Raw genomic sequence first — 23,141 nt, forward strand, 5'->3', positions numbered from 1 at the left:
AGACATTGATCCAGGGGCCATTTCTGAGACCATCTTAACCCTTGTTCCACATCTTCAGACAGGTAACAGAACTCTTGATGCAATGCTATTACTTTTTTACACATCCTAAACCCGCACAGGAATACAGCACCAAAGTAACACTTTCGCTGACACCTGTAACTCTTGCATAATGTATGAAAGGAGTTAAGCTTAATGCTTCACAATATTAGGCATTATGCCAATAATCATATTACCTAACTTATCTCTGTGAGGTGTAAATGACATTCATGCAATTTAGTATCATACATGTAATTCCTAAAGACAAAGAGACATCTGCATTGTATGCAGGAATATAGCAACTTGTATAATGCAATTGAATTTACTTGAAAAGTCTTCCACCTTTCTACAAAATATGCACAACAAATATGTCTGGGAACATTATCAATCATGCAGCTCAATGGTTGTGCTAGTTGTCATACTCAGTTGCTAGTTTATTAGGTAGAGGAAAGTGGTTTCTGTTATTCAAATACCATCATTGATATACATGGGGTGGAAGAAATAATAACACCTGCCAGTTTAATGCATTACAATTCAACACAAACTGCTGCTTCCAAAATGATTATTAAGTAGAATCAACAACTTTCCACAAAAATATTAACATTATGTCCTTAGGGATGATCTACTGTGGACTGTTGCAGTAGACTGCATTATATTTGGCTTTGTAGCCAATAAACTAACAACTTGTTGTAGGTCTTACTACATCTAGAAATGTTCATTGATGGTTTAATAAAAGGGGGGTTTGGCTTCCCCTGGTGTACATTTATGTTAACATCAACCTTGTGTCTTGAAAAGTGCTGCTTCAGCTGGATGACAACAAGGCAGCCTGTGTGGGCTTGGCTCTGACCGCCCTGCAAAAGCAGTTGTCCAGGCTGCCTGTGCCTTATACCCAGCAGCAAGAGGAAGCTGATGAGTATGGTCTGTGTCGCTGCTACAACGCCTTGGCTGTGTCTATGAAGCCATTCATCGAGGAGGTGAAGAGGAAAAATGAAAACTGCAATACCACGTCTGAGGATGAGGAGCTGAGGACTGAGCTTCTCAAGTTGTAGGTTTTTCTTTTTTGTTTTGCTGAGGCGGAGTAATGGGATGTTATCAAATTATTATTTAAGATTTTTCACTCGTTTGCAGTTTTTCTTTGTTCTTTTATCTTTCTTATTTACATATGTGTCAATCACTGTTCATTTTTACCTAAGTGCAGTTTTTGTTCTTGATAAAAGCTAGAAAAAACCCACTGAACATCACTTTCATTTTAGTATGAGGTTAAGATAGGAATCGTGGAGTAGAAGAAATGTTAAAACAATAGTGAAAGGCTTATGTATAAGGCTTTACTTACGTGCAGCTGCATGAGGAGCTTGAGGGAGCCCTTGCTCGAGGCTGAACTGAACCGGGACAAAAAATCATCCCTGTGGCTCTTTGCAACAGAAATAATGGTCAGTTTTTCTTTCTTTTCTATCAATGGGAAAGCAGTCAAACAATGGATGGTGGTTCAATGTGATTTTTTAAATTAAAACAGTCAAATTCACTTTGCATCACTACAGGTCACACTATCTGCAATCCAAGAGTCTCTGTCAGAGCTCCTGTTCTTCAGCACTCTGAAAAAAAGCACCCAGACGGACAACAGTCAGTCCACGGAGTCGAGAGCTTGTCTGGCTTATCTACTGTTTGTCCAGCTCATCACCATCGACAGCTTTCCCGCAGTATTCAGGTGAAATACTGAAAATGATAATGCACATACACCATAACTCAGTGCTCATTTGTACTGTGATAAGACAAATAATTTACATTGTACTGTTTTCTGCTGTTCCAGTCCTGTATTTGTTCTTCAGTGCAACATGGAATACATCAATGAACTACTCAGTAGGTATGCTGTCGGTACAATATGAACTGAATATAGTTCTCCTTTTAAAAGGATTGAGTCTTTAGTGTAATCTGTAATGTTGTTTCTTTGACAGCAAAAATGAATCCTACTTGCTCAAAGGACTGGTAAGCCCCCACCAACATGTAGAAAAAGTCTTAGAGATGTGATCAGACATGAAAGCAGAAAACTGAGCTTATTTTTCTTTGTCATAATTGTCTGTTTTCACTCAGGCACTGTATGCAAAGAGCTTGGAGAGTGTGCAGGACAACAGCCTTCCAGTGAGTCTACTGGAACTGAAGAGCTTCTATAGTGTACCACAGGTAATAGAAGCATGCCACCAGCCTTAGTTTTCACACAAAATTAGCAATTTATCTGCAAGGGTCTGGTAAGGTACTGTATATATCAGTACAACTGACACACTGAGCAATTATTAGTGAGCACTGTTGACCATCGCATGCTGATCTGTAGATATAGTTAATTCAAATGAAAGATCTATATACCGGTAAGTTATTTTGACCAATCAGTGACTTGTGATATGCTGAAATTCACAGAACCTAAGGCACCTTCTTACTGACTGCCCAATGCAGCATTTGGTGAGTATACGATTATGCTTGAGAGGAATGTATTCTACATCTGTGTTATTCTGAAACTCATCAGTTTGGTAAACTTTTTGACTCTTTTTTTTAACTCTGCTTTGCCAGAGAAAATCAGGACTACAGGTTTTACAGCTATTTATCAATAAATTAGATGCTGAAGCAAAGCACAAGTTCTTCAGGTGAGAATCATCAGAGAAGTAAGAAATGTAACAAAATGTTCAATGTCAACAGCACAAAAACATAAAGTACTGTAAATGCTTTCATAAACGTGTTGGGCTGTATGATCTCTGGACGAGACCGTGTGAATACAACACATATTTTTCACATGCTTACCTGTAAATTTGCTTTTATTACAATGTCAAAGTTATTTAGCATTTACCATATGTTGATGTTTATGTAATTCATACTAAATACTCACATTTTCTGAATATTTTATATAGTATTTTGAATACATCATTCCTAGTTTAAACTACAGCTGTCATTTTCCACCCATTTGTGCTCCAATCCACACAATTCCCTACTTCTCAATATTTTACAGTTAATGTGCTCTAGTGTTAAACCGTTACATTAGTTCATACAACTCCATTTGACAAATCTAACTATATATTAAATGTTTTTTTTCCAATTTTCTTTTTTTATATTCTTTTAGTATTTCTGCAGCTACATCTTATGCTGATCTAAAGTCTATCAACAAAATTCATATTTTCTGTTGCAGGTGCATGTTTAAAACCAGCAACCATGCAGGAGTAGAGAGTTACATAATAAAAAACATCAGGAATCAAGTTGAAATTTCTCTGAAGGTGAGTTAAACATAATAGACTTGGGCTTATAGACATCATATTACTATGTTTTAGAAGAATTTAGACGATCCTGCCTATGTATTTGACCTTCGTCTTAAATGCATAGGTGGTGTTTGCGCTGGTGATTTCATTTCAAGGCGTTAAATCTATGTTAACTCTCCTCCAGCCGGGTAATGCCAATGAGTGGTTCCTTGGTGAGGAGCTTCTCTCCTTGTTGGAATTGGTGTTGTATTTGCCACAAGGTGCTGAGACAGATTTGCTGAACAGTATGGATAGGTAAGTAACATGAACAATGGTTTAGCATATACAGACAGGCTTGCTCAATTATTTTCTTCTAAGGTCTACCCTTTCTAAATTTTCCAATTACTACAGATAACATAGATTTTGTCTTTGCCAAAGCATGCCACAAACTTCCCCAGTGGTCCTTCAGTGTCAGTCACCAAAGTCAGAGGTTTTTGCCTTTATTTGATCGTTACAGACCACATATATACAACAGTTGCAAGCTTGGGCAATGTATCTATGATGTTTTAACCAACGTAAAATATAGGGAAAACCACAAAAAATTAAGCCAAATAAATGTTGATTCTATGTGACTCAATCAAATTTAGATCTGATTAAGTTACAGACATCTGGGACCTGTTTTCTTTTTCAAACAGCCTTCTTACAGTTCCGCTCTCCTACAGAGATTCTAAGACAAAATGTCTGTAATTGTGAGAACTGGGACACTTTTTCCAGATTAAGCCATTAAGCAATGCCCTGTCTTTGTTGATCCAGGATAATGGAGAATCTAAATCTTCTTCGCTACCTCCTTATTAAAGACACAGAACTAAGGAGAACTGTAAGTCCGTCTAATTCAACACTGACAGTGCTCTTCTGCCAAACAGCCTGATTAATGCACAAATGATGAAGACACTATACTCCTCCTACCTTCAGACAGGTGTGTGGGAAGAGCTGTGCAAGCTCAAAGATGAATACCTAAAAATACTCCGTGTGTGTATCAGCATTTCAAGAGGATACTATTCCGCTGAACTGAAGGCACTGAGGGAAGATCAAAAGCTAAAAGCAAAAGGTAGGCATTAGCTTCTACTCTATGTAACAACAGGCTATTGAAATAAACCTTGTTCAAACGGCGGTACAAACTCTTTATTTTCCTCCACAGAAGCCAGAGATGCTGCCAGATCCACCAGGTTAGGCAAAAGCATTACAGTGCAGCATGAGAAAGTGTCCAATATGTCCCCACAGGTCCAGCACCAGGTACAGAAACTTTCTTTCCTATTAACTATCATTTTGATTTTGGCCTATTTAAGACCAGCAAGCTGACTATTCTCTTGTGTCACAGGTGTTGCAGAGTGCTTTGGTGACATTTGACCTGATGGAGAGTCTTATAGTCCGTATCGAAGAGATTACAGAGGAAAAGCTGAAGATCCCAAACTAAATCACTTCTGGGTTATTTTTATACACACTTTTACTTTATTTGCTCTGTTTGGCTGACACAGAAACATGCATTGATTACAATTCTTTTATTCTCTATTCCAAAGTTATTGTAAACAAATGTAAAGCTCGTACTGTTAGAGCATCAAATAAAACAACACAAGTGTGTGAAGACATGCTGGATCATATGCTGAGCTTTATAGAATGTCTCTAAGCATCTCCCACACAGGACTGCTTTCAATGATGTGAGCCCGAGCCAGAGACATCCGGTCACGGATACTGTCTACATGGGGCTTACTGGTGGCCTGCAGACAAATGAGCCTGTGCTTAGTTCAAAGTGTTACAAGGAAACATCATCTAATTTATTATCTAGAATTACCAAATAACTTGTGTGCACAGCCTCTATCTTTACCTTGGCAATTGTCAACATTCCTTTGACAATCTCTGCATTGTTTCGCACAGGTAGGATTCTGAGATTGCTGCCAAAGAATCTGAAAGACGAAAAAGACAAATAATTTAAATCTTCGAATCACAATGCCTTTGTAACCAGTGTCAGACAAGCAAACCAAGTTGGGTAGCACCCCTCAAGGTAACAACTTGGGAATGTGACTGAAACAACCACTAACACAGCCATGTATCTACCTCAGTTGAATCACCGACAAGATTTCCAGTTCCTTTTTCCCATTAAAGGGGGCATATAGAAGTAGAAAGCTGTTCCGGTGTACTTGCACAAATGTCTTTATCCTCTGAATAAGTCCAGATTCCTCAAAATGCTCTAGGAGGTCTTGAGGGTCAACCAAGAGAAATGCCGTACCTGGGCAAGTTGTAAATTGTTAAAAATAAACTAAACACAAAAATGCATTAGACAATGGTGCTTTACAGACATCTGCTGACAGGACGCTATACAGGCCTGAAATCCACATTCAAACACACAACTGTCCACTAGGGCTCACCCACATCCCAAAGGCATAGCGCAGTCGTTGTTCTGTGGCTGTGACTTGAGGTTTAGCACATGCTGTGTATGCTGCGTTCTGTCAGCAGATGGCGGCAATGTAACTGGATGTAACGATGTTACTTTTTGTTAATTTTACTTTACAGATTTTAAAGAATATTTGTGATCTGTGTTTTTAAGTTCTGAGGTAAGGATCCAAAAGCAGCCAAAGTAGTGTACTACTGTTTTTTCTGAAAAATTAATATTGTAGGCTACTGGTGTAAACATGTAAGGCTAGGTTATTCTGAAAGGGCTCTATGCGGTGATAGAGACAATGTGAGATATGGGATTATATAACAGCAGAAACGGCAGCAGCTTCACCTGACAGAGGAAAAATAAAGGCTCCGGACTCAACACTGTCTGAAAATCGGATTCGGTGCTGCTGCGCGCTAATCATCCTGATTGTGTCATGGCTCTGGTAAAACAAATAAAGACAATTCAATTAACTTAGCTTCTCAATTCGGGAAAAACAAGACAAGTTTGGATCAGTGATATGTCACCAACTGTTTCTGACTGAATTGCGTTAAGCTAGCTACATAGCAAGCTAGCTCGATAGCAAGCTAGCAAACCCATCATTTTTTTCATTCCGACATCTGAATCCAAAAAGGTTGTTATCCCCTACCGTTAACATTACCTGGAGTGACGTGCTGATTATTATTGTTGTTTTCCACTGAGGAGTTGCTTCTTTGTTTGTTGCCATAACCCCCTGTTCGCTGTAGGGCAAATTAATAGTGCAGTCCTGAAAATGACATCCTCAAACTACCGTTAATGTCCTCGCGGTGCATTCGTACGAGACTGCCGCCTCTGTTTCTTGAACTTTCTAACATTTTCGTGGCTAACAATAAAACCAGTGTTGCCCCTTGTATTTTTTTTTTTTTATCAGGCGAGTATGTTCGATTAATATGATTTTTTTGTTGTGGACACATAACTAGTTCTGCTCATTTACAGTAGCTGTTATTGTTTTTTGCATGATGAAATATCAGTCCACTTGTTGTAAGACATTTTAACTAGCTAGGTTAGTTTAACATTAATGAAAGCTCCACAACTCTCAGCAAGCCAACCCAATGAGCAAATATTAGTTAATGTGGTTATTGCACCTGTGCCACCAGGTAAAAATTACAAAATTACAATAACACAACTTAAATCTGTGTATTCCCCACATGCCATTTCTCTATGACTTGACAGTGAGGAACAATTCATTTTTTCAAGTAACACAAACCTTTATTTTCAATATGACACTAAATGCAAGCCATGTAGGCCAATATTGTTTTTCTTTAAGAAACGTCAGTCAACCATGTTATTACAAGACTGCCATGAGAAAGAAATGTTTTTTTTTCTTACTCTATATTCTTTTCTAGAGCTTCAAAGCAACAACACTTAAACAGTCAGACATACAAAAATATCAGCATGCAAAACAGCCCATTTGTGTCAAGAAACAGTCCACTGAGGGCATAATGGGGAATGCAAATAAACTGCTGCAAAGTCCAGAGTTCTGCAGAGTCCAGTAAAAGACATGTCAAAAAGAGAGACAGAACATGATTATAAATTATAATAAATTAAGACAAAGTTGATGTAAAGACATTTGAAGTTCACAGAGAAGGTGTCAACTGTCAGGCATGCTCTCCTCTGTGCAGTCAGTGATGTGTTTCCAGTTCCACGATGGTCCACTCCCCCTGTGGCGATGCAGCGTCTTCCGGGGAGAAGCTGGTGACCGTGATGCTAGTGGAGGAGTCCTCCATGGGCGAGATGAGCTCCGCCCAGCGTTTAAAGGTCTCCTTCTCTGGGGACAGGAAGGCCTGCGAGTCCAGGCAGTCACGTGACAGGGACAGTGTCTGCTTGATAAGGTACTGGGCCAGGTTGAGCTCCTCTGCCACAGGGTTTATGACGCCCAGATTGGACTCATGGTCTGAGAGAAGCTGCCTAAGCAAGCTCCAATCCCGCTCTGCAAACTCATTGCTTTTGTCATCATCCCCTCTTTGATTTTCGTCCTCTGCCTTCAGTTTAACATTCCTGTCCTTGTCCAAGCAGTGCTCAAAGGCTTCTCCAACATCCATCTCGTAAATGGGAGAGAGGGCTTTGGATGGTCGGCGGTCATGTTTGCAGGTTTGATCCAATCTGTCACAACCATTGTCCCCTAAAAACAATTGACAATACTGCAAAATGACAAACTGATTCACTCCTTCACAGTTCTTTTTTCATTTCAGAGACTAGTCACTGCCTACAACAATAAAACACTGATTACAGAATGATTACCCTTAATGCAACTGTGTGCTTTAAAGATATTCCATAGTGAAGTTAGGTGAGGACAGCACAATATGAAAGCAGTAACATTGATGGTCAAAGTATGGTCAGTTAAGTGGCAATACCATTACTGATACCAACTTTAAATTTATTAGTTTGAAATTCACCAAACACTTCAAATATGGATGTCAAGGGTCTACAGTTGCCTTAAAGGTAATGCACAGAGGAATGCTAATCTGAATGCATCTCTTTATCCACCTGTTTAAACAAAGTAAGCCATGCATTACCAGCACCATTTGTCAGTAAGTAACAGTAATAGGTTTAGAGATTTACGTGCAGGTTTTTGAACTGACAGACCTAATAAACAGACTTAAATACTGTCACAAAAACTTAAAATGCAAGCAACAGCGCTGTTCTTAGTAGCACAAAAGATGGCACACCACAAAGTTTCTTTTGACATTCTTTGTGTTTTCTATTTTTAACAACTTAAAAAAGAGAAAAAATAAAGTAACTCACTGTTTAATATTAAAAACAAAATAATATACATGTTTGCATTGGGATATACCCCCAATAATGGTGCAGCAGGATTTCTTTTTCTGAATATGATAGTGAAAAAAGAGAGACATGGCAGGACCATGACAGCTGCTCTAGAGACACACCACCATACTTTACAGAGGAGGCTACTGACACTACACAAACCTAGTGAACAAAAGTGTAAAGACCACAAAATACAGTCTTCTTTAAAGTATGTATCTAGACATACTACTGAGTATTACAAAAGTTAATGGATAATGGAGAAAAAAAAACACATACACAAAAGTGATTGATGTGGAAAGGAATGACAAATAAATTTTAATAGTAGCATGCATGCTGTGCAAAAAAACAAACTCAAACTCAAGAACAGGTACATTCTCAACACAAAAAAAGATAAATAGCAGGCAGATGCTAGGGAAAAGTTCCCCAGTATGACACTTTTCTGAGAAGCACCGGTAGTTTAGTGTCATTTATTTTGTACTATTATGTATTTTACCATAATGACAGGTAGCCACTCAACAGAAATGTCAAAATAATTATTACTTGCTTGTGATTAACCTGAACATACTTTTATTTTTTTATTTTAAATGTGCTACATATAGCAAGTTAACATCAACAAATCTTTTACATATTATTTGGAGATGTAAGTATAATTACTGTAAACAAAAAGACACTCACTGAGAAGCCAAGCAGCGTCTAGTGACGCTATACTACACGTGACATTGTTACAACAAGGTCCAGATTTGTTTATGCTTCATGGCATGAAAGAAGAAGAGCTTATGGAGCCAGAAGTTTGTGTTTCTTAAAATTGCAATGGTTTAATGAATGAAAAGTCACTTTTATCATTTACAATAAAGTAAAAGAAATAGCAACACGTGTACTAAAATCTTCTGAGCCATGGGGTTTATGGGAAATCTAATCTAAATTTTAAGAAACACAACCTTTATCAACATCACTATTAGGAGCATGACAAAAGGATCTCAACGATGGTCACTGGGATGGTAATTATACCAACAAACCAAAATTAATTTGGCAATGATGTATTGATGTTAATAATTATATTTAAAGCACATTCAACTATGTCAAATTATATATGGCTTTAAAAGGCCAAAGACTGTTCCTCTGCATGAAATAAATGACAAAATAATTAAAACTTGTTTTTATGTACATAAAAGTGCATTGGTGTAACTATATCACAGGCCTTGTCACAAGGCAGATTCTTTTAGACAAATACAATTATATGATCAGTCTTAGTGAAATGTACTGTACACTGCTTTTCCCTTTTTTGTTTCTGGGTCGACAAGGGCTAAATGCCTCAGACTAAAAGGTAGTTCAGTTGTTTAAAATGTACAGTTTAGGTTTTTATCTATGATGAGACCTAACTCCATCTTTACAAGGATATTGATGTTGCAAATTCAAATTTACAACAGCTACACAATCAGTGGGTTAAAATGAGAAGAAGCTTTAGCTATGAAAATATGATGACCACTGATTTCATTTGAATTTGAACTTGTATTTGTAATTAGTTACTACAATATATCCTTTTTCTGAAAGAGGGCTAGGTATTGTATCTAGGTAAGGTCGAGGAATCAGAGCAGAGGAGAACGAATCTTGCAGGGATTATACCTTCACTATGGAGTTGGGGATAAGAGATGGCTTTGGATTTGGGGTCTAGGAAGGGCCGTAGATCATACATTACCTGCTGGAGATTCTGCAGTATGTACAGGAGAGTCCCCTGTCAGCTGAGGCTCATTTAAGTCTAGATGTAAATCAGCTTTCTTGCTTTCTGGGGGATTGGTGTGATTTTTGGGCAGTCCTCCGTTGTATTGTTCTGTGTGCCGCAGATCTAGGTGGCATGGGCGCTCCTGGGGAGGGAGGACTTTAGTGTCAGCATCCAGGAGAGGGCCGCTGGACTTCAACCCATCCACCTGGATGTGATTACTCTCATCCTGCACGGGCTCCTGGATCTCTGTAAGAAATACAGAAGATTTTTCTTCTTGTTCCTCGTCATGTTTTTTGTCCTTCAGGCCTACGCTTTCGAGATGGCACGTCAGGTGGTCTTGTTTGTCACTGGAAGGGGCACATTTGCACCGAGGAGCTGTAGCGTCAGACTCAAAAACATCACAGGAAGTGACAGGGTCATTGGGCTGTTGAGGTGGAGTCTGAACGCCGCCCTCTTCTGAGCCCAACTCCTCACACTCATCAACAGAGAGTAACACTGAACGACGGAAGTTAGAAGACTGGTAGTCGAGCTGGTCATTCTCCTGGTCAACACCGTCATCATCGAAAGCTAGGTTGACGATTCCTTGAAAGTGGGGTGAGGGTTCAGTTGGCGGCAGCGGAGCCTGACCTGGAATCACCTCAACTTCAGACCTCTCATCTTCCGTCGCCTCTTCATCTTCATCTTCCTCCTCCTCAGAGGATGAGAAGAGCTGGTGGTCGGGGACGCTTTTTACAGTCACCGTGGCCTCGACCTCAGAGTGCTCCTCCTCAACAGGAACCTCGTCTCTATGCAACCAGGAACGAGGACGCTGTCTTACTCCCTCCTCCTCGCTGGTAGTCTCTGCTTCTCGTCCACGCAGCCGAACCTCCACTCTCAACCCCCCGCCACCTTCGTACATCTTTAACTCCTCTGGGGTGCTTGTGTCACTACTACTCCGACCCAAGAAGTCATGACAGCGCATGGTGCCACACTTGGAAACACCTCTGTCGTTGGAGCAGTCGTCGTCTTGCGAGCCTCCTGCGTCGTAGTCCTCTGAGCGGGGCTTGATGTCGTCAGAGGAAGTGGTGTGTGTGCTGCCAGTCTCAGACTGTGGGCTGACCTGATGGTGGATGCCGTTCCAGGAGTCCTCTAAGGGAGTGTCAATGCTTCCCACGCTGCAGGGGGTGTCTATAGGGCGTTCGGTGTCTCTCGGAGAATTTGGGGAGCGGACCTCAATAACTTGCCCTTCGCTGATGTGAGCGGGGATGACACCGCTTGGAGACTGTTTCACTTTACTCCCTTCAGTCTGTTGGCAAGTGTCTGCATTAGCAGATTTGACATGAGGGGGTTTGTTAGCTGCTGGTGCACAATCAGTGTTTCCTGACTGTATTTCAGGCTTTTGACTTGTAGGGCTTGATTCTATTTGAAGGCTAAATGAATCCCCTGCGCCCTGGCTTGTTAACTGTGTTCTGCGCACTGCAGGCCGGTCAGAAAGCGCTACTTCTGTACTATCTTCATGCACTGCAACGTCACAAGTGTTCTCAGTTGGAGCAAGCTCAGTTTTACAGTTTGAATTTTTACCATTTACTGTCTCTTTTCCTTTAGTTCCTGATTTCTTGGAGGCAGACACAGCTGAGGTTTTGGAAGTTCCTCCAGATTTTGGCGAGGCTTTCTCCATTGATAATTCAGTAGTACTTTTTGGCTTTGGTCCAGACTTGGCAGCTACTACTGAAGATTGCTTGGAGGGGGCCAAAGAGGCTTTTGGTGGTTTAGCGCTGGATTTAGCTGTGGCTCCAGTCGCCGAAACGGGTTTTGTGATCTTCTTTTTATGAGCTTCACTGGCTGCTTTGTCTGATGCTAAGGATTTCAAACCGTCTTTGCCGTCTTCTTTTCTAGGGGATGCTGGCTTTTTCATAGAGGATCCATGCTTAGAGACTAACCAAAAGACAAAACAGAACAGAACATTAATACATTGCTACAGTATATTAACAGACATTTCAAACAGACAGACTTTGAATATCTCACCATGGTGGTCTGGTGTGCCTCTTCCCTTGGTGTCTGCTCTTGCTGCTGTCACTCCAGTAGATGCTTTCTCTGCTGCACCAGTCTTAACTTTGCCACTATCTCTCACACTTGACTTATTGGTAGGACTGTTGTTGGTGAAACAGATAAAACAAAACCATAAAAACCACAAAGTGACCACTATATCCTAAAAAATGTATACCTCTGGCTCACACCATCATTAAAATATATTTAAGAGCTGCAGAAAACATAAATCATGAATTCATATTTTACACCAGCAGGCGGCAGCAAAGTTTTGTGTCCCATTTTGTCAAGAACAAGCCCCTAAGACATGAGCCGATTATGAATGCAAATAATTTCAAGTTGATACTTGTGAAGGATATTCTACCTTGGTTTTTAACTAAATCTAACAAGAGAAAAGAGCACATTTTTACAGTTTGAGATCAGACTTGTGCCCAAGGTTGATGCATTTTAATTATCTGACATCTTAGTAAGTAGTGATGGTCAGGTTTAAAAAATACATTATCTACAAATCATTACACGTGCTATCTCATTTGAGGTCAGATAGGAGTTTCATGTTAAAAAAAAACGCCTAAAAGTACATTTTGGATTCTGCATAGATGAACTGGTCCTTACCGTACCACCTTTTTCTTTACAAAAAACGTCAATCCAAAGATGCAACCAAGTTATGTTTTGTTGTGTGATTAGCTTTTTATTGGCTAACGTACATGATTGCTTTTCAGGGAGACCGAGATGTTGATGTGCTCCGAGGACAGATGGAGTCTGGATAATGCAGATTGTAAAATGGATATTTTTAACATCTTTGAAGGACAGATAAGAGGCTTGTCAGAAAACGCTACACAGCTGTTTATAACCTCCTAACAACCACGTGTCCTAAAAAGACTACCAGGGGATATTGTGCTGCAACACTCTTATTTTGCATTTACATTACTGAACATGCAGTCTAAAGGATGTTTGTTTTGCTTCCTAGGCACTGAATGCTTTTAGCTAAGCTATTAAGCTGTTGTAGTCTCGCATTACCTATTTCCACAGTGCTGTTTCAGAGTATGGTCCGGCTACACCGCCTATCTATTCTGAGAAAGGGGAAATAACGCTCTGGCTTGTTTGTATTTCTTTAAACCTGTACCCCATTCCATTCCTGGGATAAGGCCTCCGGCGCATCTTTCACACACTGGATGTTTACCATAATCCCAGGAATGTACATCCGTTGAAGCAAACAAGCTATATAGGCAATTGAGCTCATGTTGCAACTTGGCTTGATTATGTAAAAACTGTAGGGAGTATGCAGGGCAAGAGTAGTAAATCAGTTTGAATCTTTTTTTATTTGTTGGAATATTTGAACTGATTTGATAATTAAACTATTAATTTAATGGACAAAAGCTAAATGTTTTGGCAATCTGTCTCAATAACAGAAATGCATCAGCTATACTTCAGGATTTAGATTCTCATGATCTCTCTTTGGGTTGCTCAAATGTTTTTGTCCTTCTGATATATCTTCTGTATTTTGCAAGTTGCACGTAGGGGTCCAGTCCCCTTATCTATCCTAGGAGAACTTAAAGGCCATATTTTGTCATTTTGGTTGTGATTTAACACAGCCTTTTCCACTTCTCCTTGTGGCTGTGTTGAACTGACATTTAACATAAAGATTAGGACTGGGTTTTGTTAAAAAATTAGATTCTAATATCGGTACAGACACTGTGAATTAAATACAGATTTTACCGAAGTTAAATTAGTAATTATAATTAATTTTAATACAAATAAATTACAACAATACACATTACTGTACAAATCTTTTTATTTACACCTTTACACCTATGTGACGCACACCATAGTCAAGCCTCTCAGAATAAAACACACACAAGGCCCGTCTTTGTGCATAACCTAGGGTTTTTACTGCATGCCTCTACAAAATGTAACGTGAGACAGCATTCTAAGATCTTGGTACAAGCACACTGCATACTTACTGGCTCACTGACGCAGATGAGATTTACGTCTTAGGTATTGGAATATGGTATTCAATGACAATGCATTTTCCGATAATTAATACTATGGAGGCAATTACATTGGTGCCTAAAAAGTATCGATGTTCTAACATAAATACTTGTGGAATGCTATACAGAGTCCGAGTGGTAAGCAAAAGTAAGTTCATCTGTGGAAAATGTATTTTCTGTCTATTGTTTATTTACAGTTGTATAAAGTTTTTTAAATTATTTTATTAACAACCAAAATGGTTGCTAGATTGTTGACTTGCTCCCTCAACATTCTTTTTTTTTCCTTAAAGACCTTGAACAGTAGCATGGCAATCCATCCAACAGCAAGATCCAAGGGAAAGTTGACAAGGACATCACTTGCCTTTAAACATAACACACACTGTAGCATTTTCCTAAATATACACAAGAGGCACTGAGAAAGCACACTGATGAGCACAATACTGTGAGGGGTAAAGCTCACCTGCTGATCTTCGTTGTATCTGATTTCTGAGGAGATTTTGTTAGTGGGGATTTGTTTACCGCCTTAGCCTGGTGTTTGGGCTTTGCACCTACAACACAGAAAATGAACTTCATACACAACGGTTGCAAATAGAAATTTGTCAGGGCAGATAGTTTTGAGATTATTTAACCAAGACTGCACAAAGGTCCAATGCATATGACAAGAATAAACCAAATAATCTTCAGGGTATGCATAGTAGGGTAATGTCACATCACAGACTTTTAGCAAATCACTTTCAGGCTGTGGTACAGGGACACATGCTGTGCTAGTACCGACAGGACAGGCAGCTGAGGCCCACTTTAGCCGTAAACACGAATATCAGTCGGGATTGCCCCACCTTCCTAAAACCATCGTCCCCACAAAGGTTCAAAGTGATCACACCCCCCTGTATGACAGCTGTATAAGGCTTGGACCTCTGCGGTGCTGCTAAGAGCTCGTATAATGATACCAGCAGGCTGCCAAGGATAGCCGCATGGGCTTTGTTTTCCTACAGTCATACATGACACTGCCCTTGTCTTCCAAAAATCCCTCTTGGCCATAACACAAAATTCATCATACTAATTAGTCTGCTGGTCCTTCCATATTTCAGCTACAGTATTAAGTCTGGAGCTGACATGCTGACAACTCAGCTTGGCTACAGTGGTGTCCTACATTGTAATTTGTGTCGGTCACAATGATGAAATGTTAAGAAGTCAATAAAGAGAGTAAACCTGGGATGGAGTGGGTGTCGTTGCGAGGGCTGCTGGCATCGTTCTCTGGCGAGGCGCTGCCTGATGTGGATGAAGCGCTGGGCTGAGCTTGGGTGGTGCCAACAATGTCAGTCTTTCCTGTTGAACTCTTTTGAGCCTTCAGTACCCCCGTCTGGCTTGTAGATGTGCAGCTCGGGGGAGATGTTTTAGGCCGTGCACCTGGGTTTGGCTTCTTTTCGTGCTCTCTAGCCCCTTGAGAGCTTCTGGGGCCATTGGCACTGGCTCCATCCCGCCTGGGCCCTGCAGCTCCTGTGCCATTGACAACTGGTGAGCCAGCTGATGCTGTCTTTGCTTTCGCTGCTAAAGTCCGGTCTCCAGGCTTCTTCACTGTCTTTGCCTTGGATGTGTGACCATCTACTGTTTTGTTAGCTGTCCCCAGTCCATCAGACTTCATGGCTGATGCAGCACTATGGGAGGACGAAATTGCAATGTCGGACACCCTCTGGGTCTTGTGCACAGACGGACACTCAGGTGCAGATGAAGGGCATTTTACAGCCCTTGACTGCAGGAAAAAAAAACTGCATTAGTCATGTAACTTTATGACAGGATTAATCAGCAAATAACCAGAAGGCAGTTCAATTAAACTGAATAATTTGTGCAGATTACCAGAAGTCACTGGAACATACTACAAAATAAATGTACAGAGAGATCTTTATAGTGCTTATCAGCCAACCAAAGTCCTATTACTGTATATCCTGTTGTTTTTCTTGACTTTTCTTCCAGTTGATTTCTTACTTAGTTTTTTAGTTAAGGCGAAGAAATTGTGCTTCTTTCTTGTTCTACTACACTTTTGTGAACTTTTGCTAATTAACTCAAGGAACTGGAAACTCATAATTGCCTTTTAGTGTCATTGGAACAATTACGTCAGTGAACTGTATTTGGCCATTTCAGAAAATCAGCACTAAAAAGCTTTTGGACGGGCAAAGATCCTGTTTTGACTTTATCAAACCACTTCCCGAGAGCTATGTAGGAGCTCCACTGCTCTAAACCACTTATGCCTAACATCTTGGCAATCCCTCTCTGGATCACCTCAGAAAGGCTTATCTAGTTATACATCTGTTTAGAGGGGCCTTGCTGCGCATTTTATACTGTATCTCTTTGCTGTGAGGGTGGGGCATTTAAGACATATGGCATTTGTTGGTCAAAGACTGTAAACACTGTCAGAAATTACAAAAACTTACATGCCTCGTAAATTCACATGACCAGCAAAGACAAAACCATATGTCAGATTTACAAATAAAACTTCAATTATTTGTTTAGTCTCGGATACAAAAATAAAAAAACTATAACTAAACGAACAAATGCTAATGTATGGTTGATATTATTACCTGTGAGCTAGTGAACACAGGCTTTTTACCAAGTCTCCGATTGTCCCCTTTATCAATAGCATCTGTCAAAACAGGAAAAAAGGAAGGCAGAAGATGATCAATTATCCTGTAAGTATTTTTTACGACTAAACAGACAATTCAAATCCAAGATTAACACAGATGAAAAGGGCTGGACCAATTCCTTTCAAGACACTGCCTAGGTCCTTTATTATGTGAGCTTGAGGAGCCATTCTTTTCATTCACAAATTATCATTTCCACACCCTTTGTTTACCATTTGACTATAGGGAAACAAACATTAAATCAATGCACTGATCAGGCAAATATGTCAAGGATGATTCAAAACAAATCATGGCCATTTCTATACTTAATGCAAGAGCAATTTCAGAACCTATAAATAATAATCAAAAGCAAATAAGGTGAAATGTACTCAATTCAGTATTCACTAAAGCACATTTGTTGTTTGCATGTGAGACCTGGAATCCAATTTCACTTGCAAGAAATGAACCAGTATTGGGCATATATATACCAGCTAAATACAGTACATTACTGATGCAGTGCATTTTGTAACACATGACTAACTCAACAGTGAGGAAACAGCATATTGTTTGTATGTGTCTTATCATGTGCACACTCAAAAAGACAGAAATCCAGCCTTTCACTCACACCTATTAAAACAAGCATGGTACGTCTGGTGCATTTACCATGTTAGCGTACACTCAGCCCAAGACAATTAAAAAGGTAGCTCACATGAAGCAAAATGTATAAGAACAGCACTGGCTAAACAATTAATGGGTCAGTATTGGCCAGGCAGCTGTGTAGAAAGAAGCCATTAAGTATTATATCAGCCAACAGCATATGCTCCATGGGGTTTGGTTCATCTCTATTGATGCAGAGCCACTGCCTCAGCGCTAGGTCGGGTTAGGGGAAGAAAAAACACATACATCCACACACAAAGCGGCAAGAATATGTATAACATGACTAAAAAAGAAAGCTCATAGCAAGAATGTCTGTTCTTACCTGCTAGTATCCTCTCTTTGTGTTTGGAAGACAGGGTCTCCCATCCCTGCGTGTGGCGGACTGCGTAAAAGGTCTGAAGCAGAAAGGTCCAGAGTCGACCGCGCAGCGTACAAATCTCTTGCCTGAACGGCTAGCAGTGAAACAGAGGAGAGAGAGAAGAATGGAAAGGGGTGCGCTACAGCACAAGCGAATCAGCAGCTGCTTGAAGAATCTTTCGCCATGGCAACAAATACCCCTCCCTCTATCTTTCTCTGTCACTCCCTCCCCCTCCATGTCTGTTGCAGAATCCACTTGAGCTCCCTTGAGTGAAATCAGTGATGTCAGCGGTTGATGCCCATTCTCCAGTTTCCACGCCTGACTATAAAAACATGACTAGAGGGAGGGAGGAGCTATCTCTACCTCCTCCACTGCACTGGCCACACACCCCGCACCAGCAGATACTCAGCCAGATTAGTGAAGGCCGCTGGCACACGTCACAGTCTCCCTCAGCCTAATCCATTCTGCCATACTGTACGGTATTTACAGGGGTTATGCGCTTTAACATGTTCAGCAGGGTCACTTTCCCCTAAAGTCATCTCACAAGCTTAATCTGCCTGCTCACACAATACATTTTGTTAGTGTGTATATTCTTAAATGTTTGACTACCATATGCCAACATTTCATTATACAATATTTCAATAAATGTCTTTCTTCCATACAATCAACTTACATCTATATTTAAAACACATCATAAGTTAAGAATGGACTTAAAAGATTGGAGAATTTATGCATTCTGGCATTTAAATAAACTAACTTGCTTCACTCAAAGGCCAACATATAACTGCCAATAACCACAACTGCTACAGGTCAAATTTTGATGAAACTTGGTGCATTATTTGTGTCATGTGTTATTAAAGGTAACCAGTGACGTTCTGGAGCTCTACTTGCGCAAAGGAGTGTGTCCCTGTTTTGTTTATCTTGTGCACGCGCACATAGTGGTGACACGACACACAGTCGTGCTAATGGTTTCACACTATTCTACCGATCTACAACTGCAGGCAACACGCCAAGATATGCTGCAATGAGCCAACAAAGGCGGGGAATAAAACTGCAAGCAAGTCAACCTGCTGAATTTAAAACACTTGAAACAAATGGCTTTGTAAATGTCTTATAATGTAGGAAATAAAAAAAACAACAACATGCATTGTGTGTTTCCAAATTTGTTAAATTTGGAAACACACAATGCATGTTGGTGAGTAACACTGTCTGTAAACAAAGCATACCGTTACAATAAATATCCATAGGGCACTCTCACACCCACGGAAGCTATTTCATGTATAACTTGAAAAAGCTGAATTACTGTTTATATAATAAGCTTCTGAGGGTTCTGAAGCATATCGCCAGCATTGCATTTCCACAGGAAAAATACCTCTGCTAAACCCATGTTCTATTTTATTACTGCAGCGGTTAATGACTATCTTGCTATGTTTATTTATTGTTGTTTCTGATTCTTCTATTTTTCCTTGGTGTCAACGAGCACAAGCTGAAAGCCACAGGAACCGCATCAACATTGCAACTCAAACTGTGTAAGTTTGCCATACAAATGTATACCACTAATAACATTACTGCTGGCAAAATACATGCTCTTACCCCGATTTAGAAACTAATACCTCCACTTTAATGTATTTCATCTGTGTTTCTGACCACGAGTAGCCACGACTTGGGTGTTTTTTCCTAACCCGAGTTTTACACTAATATAATGCTGGATAAATTAATGAATAATAATGCATCATATTTTAGTTATATTTAATAAGTAAATCAGAATCAACAACGTAACCTGTAACATTTCTCTGTTGGTAAACGTAGAATTACAATGTTTCCAAAGTTTTCAAAGTAAGTAGTATGAGTGCCGACGCCACATCCATGGTTAGCGCTCAATCAACATGCCTGCCTCATTTGAAGCATGCCAATTGATGCTCCAATAGCGCACTGCAGGAATCAGATCAAAACTCTATACTATGTTAATTATTGCTGTTGTTCGGTTTATATGGCAAGTTAAGTTTTATGACCAGTAGATGTCAGTAGTCAGTAAACATTTATGATAGATGATACAGGGTGGGTCTGTTATGATAATGCAACTACCAAGGATCTAATCTTATATTTTTCTTAGTTTTAGTATCTGACATTTGACAACAGAAATAGTTAAGACCAATAGTAGCATAGCTTCGGCGTGATGGATGTTTTCTTTTAGCATTGCAGAATTACAATTGTATTGTTTATAAGGTAAGGCAAGGTAACTGAGTTAAGATTAATGGTCAGCTGTTTATGTGTGGATAAATTAATAAAAACAATAGAATGAATTAGAGGGCTACATTGCAGCAAAACAGCTTTGGCGGCTGAGTCCTCATTTGATGCTTCTAAATGGAAAGGAGGTCGGAGTAGAGGCGTGAAAGCCAGGGGCGTTGGTACGGCAAAAGCCAAGGTATGTCAATGTGATATGACGTCAAGGACCTACTATGCTACTGACTGCTATAACTTTTCTGTAACAAACAAATAGCTGTCTCTCACATTCCCATTGCCTGAGGTTTGCGTGTAGGCCTAATAAGAGAGCAGTGAACACAGCTTTGACCTATCTTTCATAATTTGTCTTTACTTCACAGAAAATAAAGAGAAATGCATTAAATTAGTTGCTAATTTGTTTGTCTTAATATAGTGTTAACATTTGCATGTGGTCCTAATTTGACAGTACTAAGTGAAATACCACATGGCAGAAGTGGTAAAACTGTACCACTTTGCGTGCACGCGCACACACGCGCACACACGCGCACACACACACACACACACACACACACACAAAGAGAGAGAGAGAGTGTGGTGAAGAGAGAAAGGTACAGTGACGACTTTAGAGTCTACTAACTCGTTGCTATTGCTACCAATGTAAGCTGCTCTGTTTAAACAATGTTAGGCGGAGAGAGCAGTATGCAGGCTAACGATGCACCCATCCATTTCAGCTAAGAAGGGAGTCAAACCGAGCAGTCTGATGTAGAGGAATATAGCAACCTAGTGTAGGTGATTTAATGAAGGTAAATACAGTGAACAGCCATGGGTAACGTCTCTACCCTCTGGTGTGGCACTGTCTAGAGTCCCTCCTTAGTCATACTGCTCAGACCCGCCCTCTCTCCCCGCCGAAGCTTCGAATATTCTCTGTAGATCCCAAAAAAATATTAAGCACAAACCCTATAAATAAATTCCCTAATATAAGTATTATTGAAAAATTAAGTGGACTTTATCCATCTTAAATAACAACCGGCAGATCCAACATAGAAATCATAATTTAAGATCCACTTAATGGCCTTTTACAAAGGTTTCAACCACATCTTATCGTGTTCCTCTGCAGAAGAAGTTAGACAGTAGGAAGTTAGTTTTTCTGGAAATCCCAACTCTGTAATCTCTGTCTGAAGTTAGATAGTTGGAGTTAGTTAGTTCAAACTTCGTCCATTGAGAGAAATCAGGAGCAGCAGTTGAAAGCTCTGACAAAAGCTAGTACGTGCATATGGATTTGTTTTTTCGTTTTAGGATTTAATCAAATTGCTTAGAAGCAGACCAAAAGTCACCTTTTTAGTGATTATTTGTTCAGAATTCAAGTTTGATGGCAGTTTCTAATTGGCTTTTATGAATGGGGATAAATGGGAAACCGCACTACACAGATTAGGTTTGAGAACAGCCTTTCTGTCTGTTTTTGAAAAGACAAAAGGTTCAGTACCAAGAATCTGCTTCATTTCACCTTCTCTTGTTTTTGCTCTCCATGTTCCAGGAGAGAGTCCTCTTCCATGTCATCTCCACATAGGCTGTACACAGCAGCGAAAAGATCACAGCAGTTGTCCACAGTCACACCTTCTCTGATGGCTGAACACAACTTCTTCAACAACGTTGGCTCACGGGTAAACTCTTCCCTCTGTAATGGCATGTAACAGACACTGAGAAAGCCACAGAAACCCAAGCTTAATATGTCAGAAGGTCATTACTGTAAATGAGAGTGCATTTTCATGACTACACCAGCACCTTACCCTGCAAAGGTCCTGGAAGGCCTGAGTGCGGATGACTCTGGGGAGATGCTGGACAAGGACATTCAGGCTCTTCTCCTGAAGCTCTGTGGCGAGACTCCTTACCTGTTGGGCCCACTTGACTTCTGGGAGACTGCCAATCAATTGCTCAGTGCCACAGAGCATGGTTACTGCGTTCTGTACAGTCTGAATGGAAACATCTATCAGCTTAAGAAACTCTCTCTGGGTGAAAACCCATAATAAAGTCAAATGAATCCTTCTATAAAAGCAGTCTTTTATTTCTGCCCAGGACCTATTGATAAGTGGAGGAAGTCCCAGAATTTTGTAATGGTTCTTGGCCAGCTCTGAGTCTCAATACTTGCCAAAAGTAAACAGAACATTTGTCTTGCTTTACTCACATAATACACTCAACCTCTTTGATAGTGATGAAAGACAGACTCAAGATTCAATTATCAATTACAAGGCTACATCACATCCACATCATATTCCTAAATTAGTCTGTCTTTAATAACTGAGAATTCAATAAAGGTCATCTTTGATTAGATTATCTTCAAATTTCCTTCCTGTGGAAAAACACTGGAGAATGGTTGATGATATTTGTGAAATTACATGAATACAGTACTGCTGATGACTCAGGGAGGAGGGGACTCACCATGGTTTCAGTTACAGCTGTTAGACAGGCTACATGAAGCTCAGGGGACAACAGGGAAAAGTTTCTCTCGCACCAGGTCTTCACAAAATGATCAGCAACCCACCTGAAAATACACATCGTAGAGTAACTTTGCTTTTTGATCATTGACAGTTCAGTTTCTGGGCAATTTGACCATTTGTTTTAGGACCCTGGTATTTTATGATGACATTGTTGTTTGAATATGAGTGAAAGTGTGTTTATGTATTTACATGTAAGTGTCTCTGTCTGAAACGTGCTGCTGCCACTTGCCAGGACATTCTTGTAAAATAGATTTTTAATCTCAAGGAGTTTTTTATCCTGGTTAAATAAAGGTTTGAATGATTTGTCCAAATCAGTCAAAAAAACAACATGTGGAGGCCTTTTCTACATTTCTGTAGTTTAACCCAGAAGAGTTGCAGGCTCGGAGGCTCTAAGGAGGGGTTGGCAGAGCTTTGCTTGAGGTAACAACAGAGTGAGTGAGGATGAGAAGGCTAGTAACGCATTGCTGCACAGAGCAGCGCAGTTCAATCCACCGCCACACTCGCGTGACTTATCAGACTCAGCAGAGACAACATGGCAGGGCCACGTCCCCCCAGCCCCAGCAAACACAC

At 40.1% G+C, this 23,141-nt stretch overlaps 3 protein-coding genes across 8 annotated transcripts in view; 1 reads left to right on the forward strand and 2 right to left on the reverse strand.

Moving 5' to 3' along the window:
• The window catches only part of LOC116695091 (glomulin), a 7,503-nt gene extending 2,612 nt beyond the window's left edge, over positions 1–4,891 (forward strand). Inside the window, exons 4-18 of the mRNA XM_032525135.1 lie at positions 1–62; positions 832–1,081; positions 1,376–1,466; positions 1,575–1,741; positions 1,844–1,897; positions 1,989–2,019; positions 2,125–2,214; positions 2,446–2,487; positions 2,596–2,669; positions 3,206–3,290; positions 3,457–3,566; positions 4,065–4,128; positions 4,224–4,359; positions 4,450–4,544; positions 4,630–4,891. The exon at positions 1–62 is cut by the window's left edge and continues 53 nt beyond it. Of these exons, the coding sequence (XP_032381026.1) occupies positions 1–62; positions 832–1,081; positions 1,376–1,466; positions 1,575–1,741; positions 1,844–1,897; positions 1,989–2,019; positions 2,125–2,214; positions 2,446–2,487; positions 2,596–2,669; positions 3,206–3,290; positions 3,457–3,566; positions 4,065–4,128; positions 4,224–4,359; positions 4,450–4,544; positions 4,630–4,725 (1,447 nt within the window). The 3' untranslated portion in view covers positions 4,726–4,891. The remainder of the gene's footprint in view (positions 63–831; positions 1,082–1,375; positions 1,467–1,574; positions 1,742–1,843; positions 1,898–1,988; positions 2,020–2,124; positions 2,215–2,445; positions 2,488–2,595; positions 2,670–3,205; positions 3,291–3,456; positions 3,567–4,064; positions 4,129–4,223; positions 4,360–4,449; positions 4,545–4,629) is intronic.
• On the reverse strand, positions 4,745–6,553 carry LOC116695092 (uncharacterized protein C1orf146 homolog). 2 transcript variants are annotated; one of them, XM_032525137.1, is made up of 5 exons: positions 6,347–6,553; positions 6,034–6,127; positions 5,364–5,535; positions 5,134–5,212; positions 4,745–5,026 (listed from the first exon to the last, which is right to left on the reverse strand). In XM_032525137.1, the coding sequence occupies exons 1-5, from the start codon at positions 6,410–6,412 to the stop codon at positions 4,919–4,921; spliced, it is 519 nt and encodes a 172-aa protein (XP_032381028.1). In that variant the 5' UTR covers positions 6,413–6,553; the 3' UTR covers positions 4,745–4,918. The 2 variants fall into 2 exon arrangements, with proteins under 2 accessions (XP_032381028.1, XP_032381027.1); XM_032525136.1 differs by having other exon boundaries at positions 6,335–6,524.
• A 354-nt stretch (positions 6,554–6,907) lies between these two features.
• Positions 6,908–23,141, reverse strand: part of btbd8 (BTB domain containing 8) — a 72,867-nt gene continuing 56,633 nt past the window's right edge. For 4 of the 5 annotated variants that reach the window (XM_032525139.1, XM_032525138.1, XM_032525141.1 and 1 more), the window contains exons 10-19: positions 22,513–22,615; positions 21,864–22,046; positions 21,581–21,751; positions 17,818–17,947; positions 16,800–16,861; positions 15,433–15,973; positions 14,684–14,771; positions 12,215–12,339; positions 10,187–12,124; positions 6,908–7,846 (exon numbers count right to left, since the gene is read on the reverse strand). In XM_032525139.1, the coding sequence (XP_032381030.1) occupies positions 7,347–7,846; positions 10,187–12,124; positions 12,215–12,339; positions 14,684–14,771; positions 15,433–15,973; positions 16,800–16,861; positions 17,818–17,947; positions 21,581–21,751; positions 21,864–22,046; positions 22,513–22,615 (3,841 nt within the window). In that variant the 3' untranslated portion in view covers positions 6,908–7,346. Of the gene's footprint in view, positions 8,550–10,186; positions 12,125–12,214; positions 12,340–14,683; positions 14,772–15,432; positions 15,974–16,799; positions 16,862–17,817; positions 17,948–21,580; positions 21,752–21,863; positions 22,047–22,512; positions 22,616–23,141 lie in introns of all 5 variants that reach the window. The other variant, XM_032525143.1, reaches the window with a different exon arrangement.

This window comes from Etheostoma spectabile, chromosome 9 (genome assembly GCF_008692095.1).
Source record: "Etheostoma spectabile isolate EspeVRDwgs_2016 chromosome 9, UIUC_Espe_1.0, whole genome shotgun sequence".
Taxonomy (NCBI): domain Eukaryota; kingdom Metazoa; phylum Chordata; class Actinopteri; order Perciformes; family Percidae; genus Etheostoma; species Etheostoma spectabile.